Source organism: Sylvia atricapilla, chromosome 1 (assembly GCF_009819655.1).
Source record: "Sylvia atricapilla isolate bSylAtr1 chromosome 1, bSylAtr1.pri, whole genome shotgun sequence".
Lineage (NCBI taxonomy): Eukaryota > Metazoa > Chordata > Aves > Passeriformes > Sylviidae > Sylvia > Sylvia atricapilla.
The window spans coordinates 18,393,210-18,408,975 of NC_089140.1; the positions used below are offsets into that span (position 1 = coordinate 18,393,210).

Sequence of the window (15,766 nt, forward strand, 5' to 3'; positions counted from 1 at the left end):
AACCTCCCTGAGGTCTTCTGAGTCCCGAGGTAGTAATAGCTCATTAAAATGGTAGTTAATGAGTATAAAGGGATCATTATACGACTCTCCTACATGACGGGTAGGGCTAATCCTAACTCAGTTCAGTAGAAAGTATTCTGAATAAAGAAGGAAAGAATTTGACAAATGCTGCTGTGGTAGTTCCTTATAAATCTAGTTATTTAAAGCAATGTTTCTGAGAAAAATACTATAGAAATAAATTTTGATTAAATACCATTTAAAAATGTATTTTAGGGCTTTCAGAAGTATTAGTATCCTGTATTATCTCGAAGTTACCTTAACACAGTGTAATGAAGCATCTTTGATTAAAAATAGGCAGCATTTTGCTGCTTCTGATCAGATGGGTTTCAAGTTTAAAAAAAAAAAAAGAGAAAAATTATTTTATCTTATAACTGCTTACATTTGATAGTTTTTTTTAAGATCACAGAAAATTCTCAGTTGAAAGGGACCCTCAAGGATCAAGTCCAACTCTTAAATGAATGTTCCATAGCTCAGGATTTGTAGACATTTTCTGTTTTATATGCCAAAAGTAAATAGTGGAACAATCTTGCCTTGTGGTAGGAGAGTGGCATTCCCCTAATATGGTTTTGTTCATGGAAAATAAAACCACGTCACACATGAGATGTATTTTTTCTTTTTTTTTTTTCATTTAACTATGGTTATTTTCTGCAAAAAAGTGTTAAGAATTTATCCAAAGTGAACAATGTGAATTTTGCAGCAGTGTGATGAAAAACTTCTTGATTTCAGCAAATGCTTCATGTCTTCTTTCAGGCTCTAGGAGGATAAAGAAACAGATAAAAGACTGTGGACTCAGGTACACCTGGATCTCACAGCTCAAGTTCAGTGGACAGAGCTATTTCTAAGTGTCCTAACCTAAGAAAAATAACATTGCTTCTACAAAATGAGGCCTTCAGTAATATTATAGGAGAAGGAGGGTGGAAGCAAATATGAAATATATTAAATGAAAAATATATAAATATATTGTAAACATATTATATATGTGTAAGATTTGGAGAGAGGCGCTCCTGCTTTTTGTCTTAAATGAAGAAATTATGCCTACTGTGCATGAATGTGGTTTACTACAGCAGCTCTACCCTATCCTAATTTATGTGGTTTTGTTGCAGCACTTAAGGATGTATTTATAATAACCCAAAATATAGAACATTTAAAAAGTAATAGTTCAATTTTTTTAAAAAAAGTTTTACTTGTAGAAATTCCTGCTTGTTTTTCTTGTTCAGCTTAATCCTTATTTTCATCTGACATTGTCACAGAACCTTGCTTATTATATCTGTTCTGTATTACCATCTTTCAAGGTTAAAGCTGGTAATGGATGGAAAAGTATTCTAAACTCAAATTATATGGATGCCTTACTTGTGATCATCTGGGATGACTTTCTTAGTTTGGAGCAGCAGCTGTGTAACAGGAAAAATAAGCCTAATGCCTAGTGGTGCAAGTCATGGAGTGGGGTCCCATGGGTTTTCATAGCAAAGAAATGTTTCCTGCTACCTCTTTTTATTTGCTACTCCTTTCGAAGCCCTTTAGGTTTTGTGAAAATCTCACGGACTCTTCCAGCATGAACATCTGTCATCTTCAGTGTGACAAGAATACTGTCTTTCAGCTAGGACCTTTTAAACTACATAAACAGATGCAGTAAATCCAGTTGGAATATTTTCAGAGTAATTATTAAATTGATCATCAAAAGAGTATTTAAATTCTAAAATATAGGACTGTTAGTGACCTGCTGTACCCTGCTGTGGCAGAGCTGGTTAAATCTAAGTCCCGCCTGATAAATGTATGCAGGACTCGTTTGTAAAGGAGACTTGAGCAGCCTGTTCCAGTGATATGCTGATGTTGTTTATGGGATGTTTTCTTGGTACCTAACTTGAATCTTCCTGTGCTGCCAACTGACTGATAGTGCTTAGCCCTGGGTAGATCAGACAAGCAATAATTAAAGTTTTCCTTTAAAGCTACCTTTTGCATATTAAAAGATGTTCTTCCCTTGTGTCAGCTGCCTTTTCTGTAAGCTTAAGTCACCCTTGTTCTTTTGCTTTCCCTGAACAAGTCACTGTTCTGTTTTTCTAGACCTCTTATTAGTAAGATTTTTTCTTGTTTATCATGTGAACATGCTCCTGGCTGTCTTTAATTGTATTGTTTGAACTAGATGCAGCAATCTGCTGAGGTTTTACAATTACTGCGTGACATGGCCCGGCTGCTTGTTGCCATACTGCTCGTGTCACAGTGCTGTGCGGCACAGAAAGGCAGCACCGTGCCTCTGACTCACGCTCAGCTTGTGATTTACTGATCATTTCTGCCTAGCTGCTTTCTTCTATCCTGTGTTTTTGTAGCTGATGAATTCTGTCCAGATGTAGACCATTAGTCTTTCACTTAGGAAATAATGTCATATTTTTTTACAGCAATTCTCCATTTTGTCCAGATCTTTTCAAATTCTAGTTCTCTTTGACTGCATCATGTAGATTTTCCAGGTTAGTGTTAACTACCTGATTAATCATGATTCTGTAATTCACCTGCTGGTTAAAACACTGAGTCTGGATTTGGGACAGGCTTCATAAAATCCTGCTTGATACACCTTTTCATTTTTGACTGTTAGAGCCTTTTACTATTTAAGGTATGATTTATTTTCTTTCCATTTTGTTTTGCACTTGCAAGAGAAGCTTTATGGTACCCATATGTCATTTGTCTAAAAAAAGGTTGTACATTAAAAGCATTACTAAAGTCAGCGTACAAAAATGGTCATATTACTCTTTCCAAGCCTATTTAACTGTGTTCTTAAAATGTTTCATGAAGTTGAGCAGCAATTACAAATAAAAATTAGAGCATTGTATAAGCATTAAGGACTGCTGAGGATGTAAGGTTTACACTGTTTTTAAACTAGTGTGTGTGTGTATATATATATATATATATATATATATATATATATATATGTGAATGTGTCTGGGTGTATGGGCATATAGAGTGGTGTCCTTCACTGCTGATAGGCTGAAGAAGTTGCTAATAAATAGTAAATATTTATTCTCAAAATTAATGCCTGTGAGGATTATTCACCGTGTAAATGTTGTTGATGCAGAAGATAATGGATAGATTTTTGAAAACTTCTCTGTTGAAGGTAATTGTGCTCTGTTTGCTTCTTGTATGACTTTATAATGTTTTCAGTCATACTTCCTATATCTTGCCCCTCAAATGCTCCTTCTTCATTTTTTGGCCATCAGAAGGAGGGTAATAAACACCTTGCAAAAATGTGAGAAGTTTTAGCAATTGAAGTTGTAGTCACAGAATTGACAGTAACTGTTAAGGTGACACAGGAATTCGGTAATTAGAAGCTCTAACAATTTAAGGGGGATTATTAATTTTTTTTTTTTTAAATGTAGGTATTGGGTATTTAGTTTTTGTTAAAACCTAAGTCTGTAGTTATTATAAATCCCCCTCCAAAAAATTACCCTTGAACTTGAGATCAAGGAAGTGTTTTTTGAGAAGATGTCTAGGTGTGTGAGAGTGTATGGGTCAGTTCTGGTGGAAGGACATAATGACAACAGGAATAGCAAAAGGAGGAAGAGGTAAAAGTGTGGTATAGATGTCACCTTGCCGATTTTCTAATTTTCTTTAATTCCTTATGCTAAGAAAAGAAGTTGGAAACATTCTGAAACAGAGATGTGGCAAGAAAACTATATAAGTTATCAAACAGCAGCATGTTTTTGTCATTACATCATGGGAAGGGTTGGAACTTGTCAGATGCAACACCCCAAAGTCTTTGCTCATGCTCCACAGCGGTGAATGTGGACTGCATGCAGCTGTCCTTGGGTACAGTGTCACCTCTTGTCAATCAAGGGGCTGTGTTATCTGAGAGCAAAGGCATTGAGCATGAAATGCACTGCAGGAGACACCACATTTTGCTCTCCCTGCCAACCTGGGCTGCAAAAGAAGTAGTCTTTCTTTGTAGCAACTTAGTTCCTCTGAAAATGTTGCAGGATCAGGAATTTTGTAGGTAATGTTTTTATGTGAGAGCTGTAGGCTGGAAATCTCAGATACGTAATAGGCAGATTTTAAAGAGAAATCATTAGAAACAACTTTGTTTAGCCTATAAGATATATGCACACACGTATATATAAATAAATATATATATAACTATTTATATTATAAAAATATGTAACACACATAACTATGTAAACAAAATATGTAGTATTTCAAATAGAATAAAAATAAATATATAATAATGTTCCTGGAAAAGCATGTGACATGAGTAAAGACTATCTGCTACTTCCTTCCTTTTGAACTATCAGAATAAAAAATGACATGGAAATAAAATACAGCAGTAAGAAGAATTTTTAATTAGTCAATATTGGCTTGAGTTATCCTCAGTTGTTGTTTGGTAGCCTCTATCCATTGTGAATTTGAAGAGTAATTCTAAAACTACTGGGAGTTGAAGAGTGTTTTCTGCATTTCAGAGACAAAGTTTATGTTAAAATATAAACTTGTGGTTGTACGTGACACTGTTCTCTTGGACAATCTAATTTTTCCTGAGTAATCAGTTTCTGAAAAAACGCAGAATGTAAAATAGCTGAAAGGAAGAAAAAAATTATATATGAATACTGTTGTTGAAGTTGGTCAAGAAAACGTAAGCCTGTATAATTGCACACATATCTGAGGAGAACACTTTTTTTGGTTTCTCAAGCATGAGGCAGCAGAATTTTCATTCATTTGGCATGCTAGGCTGAAAACAGAGTCTTCTTTCATTTGACACACTCCCCTGGAAACAAACATGCCAGTGAGGGGATTGTGCCAGTTATCAGAAGCTTACAGGAATACATTGTGCTGGTTTGTACTCATTTTCATTTCATGAATTGCTTTAAAACTTAGCAGCATAAAAAAGCATTAAAACACCTTTTTGGCATTATTTTTAGTTCCTGTGTATTTCCCTGCTGTGCTGCCATTCAGTTTAAATCGATGGAATGTTGTGAGACACATGGCTGGGTTTGCAGCAGAGCAGATCTCTGGTCCTGCCTGCGTATGCTGTGAGTATTCATCTGTAGACAAGCAGCGAATTTGAGTTTAACTCATTTTACTTCCTTGGAAAAGATGAGTGTCTTAGAAAGAAGTTCAGTAAAAATAAAGGATAATTGAACAAAGGTTATGCAGCGAGAAATTTAAGCCAAAACTCAGCTGGTATCTATTAACTATCAAAGTTCACAGATAATGCTTGGTCTTCTGGGAGACACTTGTTTTCCTTTCCTAGAGTTATATTCTTCAGGATTGCCAGCAGGTCCTTCCCACCTCTGGAATTTTCTACAAGATTCTATTTCCCTCATAAATGTTTTTCCACATGCAGACTTGGCAAATTCAGGTGTACTTCTTGGAACTAATCTGGTCACGGGAGCTTAAATTAAGACCAGGTTGCAGTGAGTATGTGTGAAGTAAATCTGGGAGTGGTATTGAGAGTCTGTGTCAGCCTGTGCTAAACCAAAGAGGGGGTAAAGAATAAGGGACAAGGACCACCGCTATATGGTTTCCATCCTAAGAGTTACCTAGAGAGGGGTTGTGGAGTCACAGCCCTCCCTCCCTGTTCTGTCCCCATATGATAGGGTGATGACCTCCTTCGTGTCTCACTGAGTTCCTTGATGCTGCTTAAGGAATGAGGACAGTGGATATTTAATTGTTGATCTACAGTCACGTTTGGTCTCTGACACTTAGGGATATCAGTTTTCTGTGGACTTCACATGAAGACAAACAGATAGGATCTCTGTTGACACAATGTTTAATTGACGGTGGTAACTTCTGTCCAGTTATCTGCGCCTGCTTGTTTGTGAGTTTTGTGGGACAGGCTGTACATCCTGCGGTTTGAAATCATAGTAAAAAGACAAGTGATTGTGAACTTACAAAGCTTACTTTGCTTTTCTGTACCATTCTGCTTCAGCTTGTATGGCTGATGCTCACCAGAAGGAAAGTAGTGACTCGTACGCTTTCTTCTAAACAGAAGTACCGAATGAATTTTTTTTATCAAAGTAACCCCATACATTTGAATTGCTCTAGAATAAAAAAAATTAAAAAAAAAAAAGGGGGGGGGGAATTAGAAAATCCAAACGCAAAAGTTTCATAGGTTTGACTCATAGTTTGGGAAGGCTAAAAAAGGCCTCATGAAAGCTTGCCTGCACTAATGTTACTTACAAGTTCAGACTTGAAATACAGTCAGCTGGTGCTCTATACAATTGTCACTTTTTGCCATATAGCTTCCGTAGTATGGCTGTGGAAAATTCGACACAGTCATTCAGCAGCACTGCAATGAAATAGATAGACTGATGTCATTTTCCTTTCCCCCATTAACTAGTGATTGGACCAACTGCAGAGGAATAGAAACGTGATTTCTATCTGCATAGTTGGTTCCTGGACCATGTGCCTTCCCATTGCTAATAATGATACTGCCACCTATTTGAAGACATTGGCAGGCATATTTAAAACCCAAGATGAATTGAGCACATTTACTGTGTTAGAAGCAGTTGCTAAATTGTGAGTAACTAAGTCTTGTTGTATAACTGCATTGCACTCAAGGGAACAATTTAGGTTTTGAATTGTGTATGTTGGTAAGTGAAAACTATGTAGACATTGATTATTTTTTCCCCTTGACCTAATCACTGTTTGCCTATGGCAATATCTGATATGTTATGTGTTCACCAAGAATTGTCTTGGGAACACAATGAGCCTTTTTTTTATAAAAGCTTCATTAGTAATCATAGTTACATTAGGAGTAGAAGGCAATGGAGTAACACACTTGTACTGGATACTACATCCGTTGTTTGATTTATTGTAAAGGTGGACATGAACTCTGTGGGACTCTGAATGTGTATAGGCAGAGGAGGAGACCAGATTTAAAACTTTGTGCATCTTGAGCAGGAATTTAATTTTAAGAGAACAGAAGGCAAATGTGCTTTTGTATATTTCATTTATTTTTCCTGTGAAAAATTCCTTTCTGTGTTCCTACTTATATATTTGTAGTATGAGAGAACTTTCCTTGGTAATACTAGAGAATATGGAAATGATGCTGAGTAAAATAAAATTTAGTAATGTATTTTTCATTGTCAGAATTCAACAAGCTGCCAAAAGTGCATCATAAATAGGGAGAAGAATGTTTCCACTTCTATCCTACTCTTTGAAACTGATATGTATTGCCCTTTAGACAAAAATGCAAAAGTCCAACAGAGAACCTTAAGAAATGTGCTTAACTTCTGACATTCTGTTGATTCCTTCAAATGTTAATTTTGTTTCTGTGCTAAAACACTTGTTTGAAATAGAAGGGATTATTTAAAAAATGTACAAGATTGAACTTCTACCTTCTGCCTAGAGATCATGTAGCTAGACACATGGACACTCTGAGGAAGTGTTGGGCATTAAAAAATGAATACTTGCGTATTTCCATACATAAGAAGCCAGACCGTGGCCTACCTAAGTGTAGACTTGAGGTTACGTATTTTTGAGAACTAATTCTTTCACAAAGCAAAGAGGCGTTCAGAAATATGATAGGACAATACTGCTTCGGAAGGATAGTTATCAGGAAATAAGGTGATACTCATGATGTTTGTATCCACATGAGGGTGACAGTGTGACAGGCTTATTTGCCATAATTGGTGGCAAAACCTGCCAACGTGAAGCAGTGTTGGAGAAATCAGCAAATGCTCTTGCTGTCTGTAACATTACCAGCTCCTTCTGCTATTAACTGAGATGCCTATACAGGTTTTGCTTTTCCTTCTTTAGATATAATCGAGATTGCAATTTTTCTTGTAAACAAAGCAATCTAACACGTTGTTTCTTTAAAATAAGCAAAGCTTTGGTGTGGTCATGGCTTTCTCTAGTCTCCAGAACTTCTGCTGTATTATGTAAAATAATGTCTTTGTCTGCAGAAAACACAGATTCTCATCTCTGTGTTTAAAAACCTTAGCTTTTATGGAAATGTTACTGAGGGTGGCCAGCAGAGTCAGGTCTCTCAGAACAGCTGACAGCAGTGTGGGGGGTGTTTCTTTATTGGTTGAAAAATAATTATTCTTTATAGCTTGTTTAGAGTTATGCACTGGTCGGAAGTTCTGTAGAGATGAGAGGCTTTTCTCAAAAACCAACGACTTTTGTTCAGGGCAGGTCCTATAGGATCTGGAACACTGCCTGAAGATGCCTAGCATTACCCACCGGTAGCATTAACTGGCAAAATATTTGGAATATACAATGGTCCACTGTGTTGTGTTTGGAGGTATTGTGGAGAATAGGTTAGCAGGCAGATTTACTGCTTTAGAAATTAATACGTGCCAGTTGTAACAAGATAATTGATAGTAATATCCCATTATTTAATTATTTGTTGATATTTTAATACACTCTTCAACCTTCTAGAGGTTTAATTACAATAAGTTGATATGTTGATAAAGATGACTTTCATGGTTTAGATAAAATCATGGCCAGTAAACTATTTCCTGGATTTTTTTTGCTATAGTAGTGTTTAAATAACTGTATTTTGTTTGAAGACAAGCCCATGTTTTTCATGAAGTGGCTGACTGGGTTGGTAGATGAGGGGAAACAAAACAATCTCTACATTATTTCTGGTAACTAAGATGAACAATCCAGTTTTGTAAATTTATACATTTTTATCTCAACTTCTCAAGGTGAAACAACATAAATATTTAAGCAATTTCATTTTTTCAGAGTTGTCTTGGGATCTTTTGCTTTGCTTAAGCATTAAACAGATAAACTACCTTTTGTCTTGATCTCTTACACAAATAATCCTTCTGCTCCCAAATAAAACTAAAGTTTCAATTCTTCAGATACAACTGAAAATACTGTATCTTCTTTTTTGCTTGCTTGTTGTTTGAAGTAATAGGAAGAACATTGCAGAACAGCTTTTAATATGCTTTTTAACTGTTAATCATGAGTGCTCCAAAGATAATACCCAGCACATCTAAATGTATGGTAGGGAGTAAGTTGTAGTTAATCCAAAATACAAATCTAGGGGTACTTATTTGTTAAGGTTATCGTGGTCTCAATCCCTAATTTTAAAAGATATTTTTACATCCAATTTTCACATGTATTTCATATAATTCTGTTAAGTCTGCGTCTCAAGGATTTAATGTTTCTTTGAGCTTAGAATAGATATTTAGTCACTCTCTTCCTTCCCCTTAGCTGAGAGTTAAAAACAAACATATAAAACAATGGCAGTATGACAACTCATTGGCAGTAATCAAGCTGGAAGCAAGCTGCTGTTTGAGCAGAGGAATTCTGCTTCGGTGTGCACATGCCTTAGAAGTAGCTGTTCTAAATGGAAAAATTTAAAAATGGATGTGTTGCCTTTTCAGGAGAAATCTTCTTTCAGTAACAGAAATATTTTCCTTTGACAGGGAAGAGACTACGGAAACTTTGGTCTTCTATTAGGGGAAAATACGAACTTCCTTAAAAATATAGTTTCTGTGCTGAATTTTCACAAATTCTGCTTTTCCCCCATTTTTCTCCATCCCCTCTTTCAGTCTTTTTCTATTACTCACTCCGGGCCCAAACCTGTACACAGCATTTTAATAGCCTTATATTATAAAACCAAAAATTTAAAAATTAAAGTAATGATCTGTAATAAAAAGCCTAGCAGACTAATTACAGTGTTGCATTAATTATTATCTTATTTCACTCTATTCCACAGCTAATTCAGGTCTGAGTTTTTAATCCCTGTTTACACTGTAATTTTGAGAGAGGGAATATACTTAGGAACAATATATGTAAAATAAAGAAATAAAAATTGTCAGATAAGCGATTGATTTCTAAAGTGTTGGCTTGGACACGTTAGCAGTAAAATGTAAGTTGTTCTGTTTCAGTGTTATGTTTTGTGTGTCTTCTGGTGAGGATAACACCTATATGGCATAGAATACAACTCCTGATATCTTCATTTCTGGATATCTTTATAGCATGTACTAAATAGCAGTCATTAATTCAGAAATTTGCATTTGTGCAGCTTAGTTGGTACATCATTTTGTGATTTGAGTTTTATTTTTTCTCCCAAAATGTGTGCAATTCTTATAATGGTTAAGGTATAGATTGATGTCAGTGCTACAGTATAGCTCCAAGACTGCAATTTGAAGCTACTTTAGAAAAATACAATTCTTCAGACATGGTGAAACTGAAGTTGAATGGAAGTCCTATTAGGAGTGAATTGCATGTAAATATTAATAAGGGAAGAGTTGCTAGCAAGTCCTGAGTTTGGGAAATTGAGCATGATAATTTGCTGAAATTATGTCTGTCTTGAAGATATGCAGATGCAATAATTTTCAGTTTTCAGTTGAACTTTTAAATGGTGCAGAAGTGCCCAGGCTAGGCTTTAAGCAAGAAAGTGTTTGGAAGTATTGGCAAATGTCGTCGTAATGGATGTATGGTAATGAAAGGAGTTAAGATGAAAGATGAATTGGACTGAATGGCTGTTAAGTCATTTAGGCTGGGCTGGTTGCAGGTTTGGTTGTTAAATTACGTTGCCTTAGTTCCTACAGGAGGCTGCCTTCAGATCTTCAAGAAGTTCAGGGATTCGATTTCTCACAATTTGCTTTGTTTTCCTTATTTTCAGGATGCTTCATCTGCAGACATTCGGAAAGCGTATCGAAAGCTTTCTCTAATTTTACACCCAGACAAGAATAAAGATGAAAATGCAGAAATACAGTTTAGGCAAGTAAGTGCAATGTGTGGCAATAAAACTTTTAGGGGGAAAATAGAATTTTTATGTTGATTATATTTTTGGTAAGACCCATGGTACACCTTTGAAATTAGTAAGTTAAACATTAAATTACATTTTTGCGGATGTAGCTAGACCAAAACCTAATACATGTTTTTGAAATCAACGTGTTTAATAACTTGTATTTTGTATTTACCTGTATATTAAAATATACAGGTAAATACAAATATATATATATAAATATATACAAATAAAATATACTTATGCTATTAGGAGGAAAATATGTTTTGCACTTCCCAAAGCAGTGGGGAAAATTTCTGATAATTTCTCAACACAAGTCCTAGATAGGCATAATCTAATGAAAATAATTAATTTTAGTTACTTTTGAATATTTATAGAATTAAATAACATGACTTTGTAATTAGCTCTGCCTTAAAAAATGTACCTGGGGCAAAAATCAGCTTACTTAATTTTAGTAAGGTCTTCAGGATGAAACAAGGGGATACACGAGATGCAGTTTGACAGATGTCAGGATGGGAAGAAAGTCTTGCATAAGAGTTGCTTGTTTGTGTCTGATGACACTTTGTATATTAATACATGACTGTTTCTTTTGCACACTGGGTTTGCTCCTTAATGGTGTAGGGAAAAATGAAAACTAGCAAAGGTCATTTGTTGGCAAATGTAAATATGATACTACTGTTCAAATTTTATAAATTCAGTGATAAAGTAAAATCTTCCTGTGGTTTTTTTTTTGTTTTCTTTGTTTGTTTTAGTTGGTGGCCATCTATGAGGTTTTAAAAGATGAAGAAAGGAGGCAGAGGTGAGTTAAATTGCACAGCTTTTTAAATTAAGCATTCATACCAGTGCTATATTCAAACCCTGTTTGACTTAGTTGTAACACTTCATAAATTTTTTTTGCATAATTTAAATTAGTAAATTATATATAATTGTTGAATTAAAGATTTTTGTTGCTTGAAGGGCAAAGTGGTATTTTTGCATGACATACTGTTCTTTCTCCTTTAAAACTAGTACTTGTAAGAACTTTGAAAGCTAGCTGTTATTTCAAGCCCTTTTTAAAAATTCTTAACGACTATATCAGCTTTTTTGCTCAGTTGTCAATATGTAAAAACTGTGATTTAAAAATATTGGCCCCTTATTGAAATGTCACTCATACCACCCTGTATCAGGAGAAGGCTCGTTGTGTGATATTTAGGGATTATTTCCGTTCTATGTTGTCTTCAGCATTGTTTTCTGTTGCTTAGTTCAAAGGTTTTTTTTTTTACTTTCAGATGTATTATCTCTAATAGTGCAGACTTTTAAATATTTTTTTAATAAATGCTAGTTATCCTTGCTGCTTCAGGAGCAGTTCCAGCAGTACTTGAAGGGGTAGGATAAAGAACTGGAAACCTGGGGCTAATTTGCTTTCTGGAAGATTATTTTGAACTTTTTTCCTTCTTTTTAAGCAAATAGTAATTTCAACCAATGATTATCAGAAAAACTGAGGCACTGAAAGACTTCTGCTTTTGGGTTAGTGTTTTAGTAGATCATCTTTCAGCTTACAAGTCTTTAAATGGGGTTTTATGCGACATTTCTTGAAAGGATTTTGGCTTTGTAGATGTCTTGGCAGGAGTCCAGGGTTTATAGTACAGATTATCTACTTTTTTGATAATCCCCTTTTCAAGTGTCATGAAAATGTACTTCATAGAAGCACTCTTGGAAATTTGGTTTTTTATTTCATCCATCTAAGGAGAATTTAATTGTGAAGTTACACTTAACAAAAGTTTAAAAAAAAGTTAGCTAAATGATTTTAGGCCACTTGAAGTGAGTTATCCCCAGGATCTTCCCAAATATTTGTTTATAGCATTGTTTGCATACACTTCAGAGTGTTGCTTTTCTGGAGCTAAGTTCCTTCATGGAACTTGTAGGAATTTCCTTGCAGCTGTGATAGAAGCTTTTTGCATGAAGCTGTGATGCAATAGCTTGCAAAAATTATGGTTTAAGCCTTGCATAGATCACAAATGTGATTAACTTACTCAAATAGTGTTCATTAGTGCATCAGTGATTAAAAATGAGAAGTTAAAGCAGCAGTAGTTTGTTCTATCTTAGATTGATTTAATTGTCACTAACTTATTTAATACATAGACAATGTCGTATTTTTCTTGCGCAACATGGATGTATGGTTGATACTGATTTCATAGTTGAATGAATAGAAATGTGGTGGATTAAACAGTGTTTGCTTTCAGGGAATTTTCTAGAAATGATATGCAGAGTTTTGAAATAACCTGTAGAGCAGAGGTAAATGGTCTCGTTGCTTTGAGAAGCCCTGTATTGATCAGGTTTATTGCACAGTGTAATGACAATCTCTGTCTGAGCTCGTTAGCAGAGGGTGGCCTGTAAGGCATTGTTGTAGCACATCTCTAATACAAGTCTTCAGGAAGTGTGATAGGAGCTGCTCTCCCTGTTACGTTGGTTCTGTTGTAAGGTAACTTGAGGCTTACACCAAAGGAAAATGGTGGGAGTTACTACTTTTTGGAATCTTTCTACTTTAAATGGTGATATTTGGCTTTGAATTGTGTGAGGTGATGGACATAGTAGAATAGGCTCAAAGCTTAGTCAGTGTCCCTACACTGGGCACAAACTTCACTGCAGCCTTAGGCTGGCTGCTGAGCTGGGAATCCCTTCACCAGTGGACACCTGAATTGTTTGGGGCAGGCGAGAGGGGAGCGAGCTGCAGGCTTCTACTTCTGTGCAGTGAAGTCAGCTGGACCTGGCTCTTCCTGTTCCTCTCAAAAGTGGTGTAATCATTCCTGGTGTGTGTAGTGAGTGGAGGCAGCAAAGGCAGGAATAAGGTCCTGCACTGTACGAGAGAGTGATGAACTCATTTTCAAACAATAAAACCCCTTCTCCGTGAATGCCATTCTTGGTGAATGTCAGAGCTGTTGTTCATTTGTGTGAATACAGAAACAGTGTTTTAAAAAGGCAGATCTGTTGGCTATCTACATGTAATTATTCTTCTAAAGCCTTTGTATTTTCTTATTTATCAGTGAACTTTTACTTTATCTGATGGCAGAAGCCTTTCTTAAAATATTACTGTTCCTCTACTGACAGTGATATGACTGCGCTTTAAAACATGGTTTTCTTGTTTGAGAAAAGTTGCTTGTGAAGTATACCAGTATCATTAGTAATACTGCATAATAGAGTAATACTACCATGTTAGTACTTCTCTCCTACACACTTTTGAGTGAAACATGGTCAGAACATTAAAATTCTGACAATAAGCATGCATCAGCATTATTTATTGTCTCACTGTTTAACATTAAATTAAACATACATGCAGCAGAACACAATATTTTATGTTTCGGACACACACACCAGTGTTAAATTCTACAGAAAATTTTGCCTTTAGGGTATGTGGAGATAGGTGCATTTCCTGAAATACCCTTCACTTTTGGGGCATTTATTGGTAAATCAATTTGATGGCGGTAAATTTTATTAGCCTTTGATATTCTTATTTTATGAAAAAATTGACAGTTTTATGCATTTCTGTTAATTGTAATTAGACAAAAAAAAAAAAAGTCTTGGGTCTTAATTCCATTGTTTGTTGGCTTTTTAAGGAGCTTTTTTTTTTTCCTACCAGGCCACTCCTCTGTAATAATGTTGACTTGATTACAGGAAACATTTGCAAAGGGATCAAAATACACTTGTATAGAGTAAGAAAGGTGTCTGTCTTAGTTCTCATTAATAATTAAATGTCTGTATTCATAGGTATAAATTGTTCTGGCTGATGTTGTGCTGGATGTCTTTGACAGCCTGAGGAAAATAGGCCCCCCAAAATAAAATCCACCAGTGCAATCTTTCCATAGTTCAGAATAGTCCTCATTAATTCAAAGTTATGTTATATAATACATCAGATCTCTAAAATTATTTGAAATATGAAATGCAGTAGCTCTCTTAAAGGAATAAGTAAATTATAATTATGTTAATATTGATGATACTGTAATTAGTTACTACAGTTGGATTTTTTTACTTGCAATGTAATTGATTCACAATGAACTCTAAAAAATATTTTATGAAATTTTACAGAAAAAAAGGAAATGTTAATAAACTTGCAAATTTTTTACTTTTAGTACAGGACTACCAAGTCTTTTATAGACTGCTGAGTATGTTAAAATAAATACTTAACATAGTTTTAAGTGGAGAATGTTTTTGGCTTTCTGTTTCTGTACTGGTGCTTTGGGGTTTTGGTAGCTTGTTGACTGCTACATTTCAGAGACAACTAGTAGGTAAAATCATATGTGAAAAATTTGCTGAGTTCTATGTGCATATGTTTGTGTAAAAAACCCTGCAGATGTATCTTTTCTTTTCAGGTTGTTTTTTTTTTTTTTCCTGCGCAGAGTTACAATTAATATAGGTTGCCAAAAGAACAGAATTGCTTTGTAATTAAATTCCAAATGTAGTTCTGGATGTACACGGATTAACTGTCTTTCATAGTTAATATAAGTGTCTATACAGGAATTATTTAATGAGAAATTGCTTTTAATTAAATCACATTCTAAATTTGAAAATTAAGATTTAAAAATTATGAAAGCTTCTGAGTCTCAGTAGGATCATTTTCCTGTTGAAAACCTAAAAATCATTGATATCTTTATTTTTCAAATACAGAGCTTAATTACTATTGAAAGCAGTGATTTATCTTTTAACAGTATATATTCTAAAAAGTGGGTTATAATAGAAGCTATCTTCCCTTAAAATGGCCAGTCGTGTGAGCCATAATGCTCATTGATAGTAAAATCAATAGAGCATTGATTCGGAGCCTTAATCCGTGGAGGCTGTTGTTCAGAACAGCAGCCATAGCCTGGTAAATACCCAGTGCTGTTTAAAGCACTTAATGCAAGAGGCTCTGCTGTCTTAATTTATTTTTTCTTAACAGATAATTTATAACAGAACGTGGTTGCCAAATGTTAGTTCGAAATCTTGGTTTACATATTACTATATTGTTACCATCAGCATATATGGACTTTATTTAATCAGTAGCCA

General features: G+C 35.0%; 1 protein-coding gene across 2 annotated transcripts in view; it reads left to right on the top strand.

Moving 5' to 3' along the window:
• Window positions 1-15,766, top strand: part of DNAJC1 (DnaJ heat shock protein family (Hsp40) member C1) — a 108,937-nt gene that overhangs the window by 26,604 nt on the left and 66,567 nt on the right. For both annotated transcript variants that reach the window (XM_066316388.1, XM_066316397.1), the window contains exons 2-3: window positions 10,625-10,726; window positions 11,503-11,549. In XM_066316388.1, coding sequence (XP_066172485.1) covers window positions 10,625-10,726; window positions 11,503-11,549 — 149 coding nt within the window. The remainder of the gene's footprint in view (window positions 1-10,624; window positions 10,727-11,502; window positions 11,550-15,766) is intronic.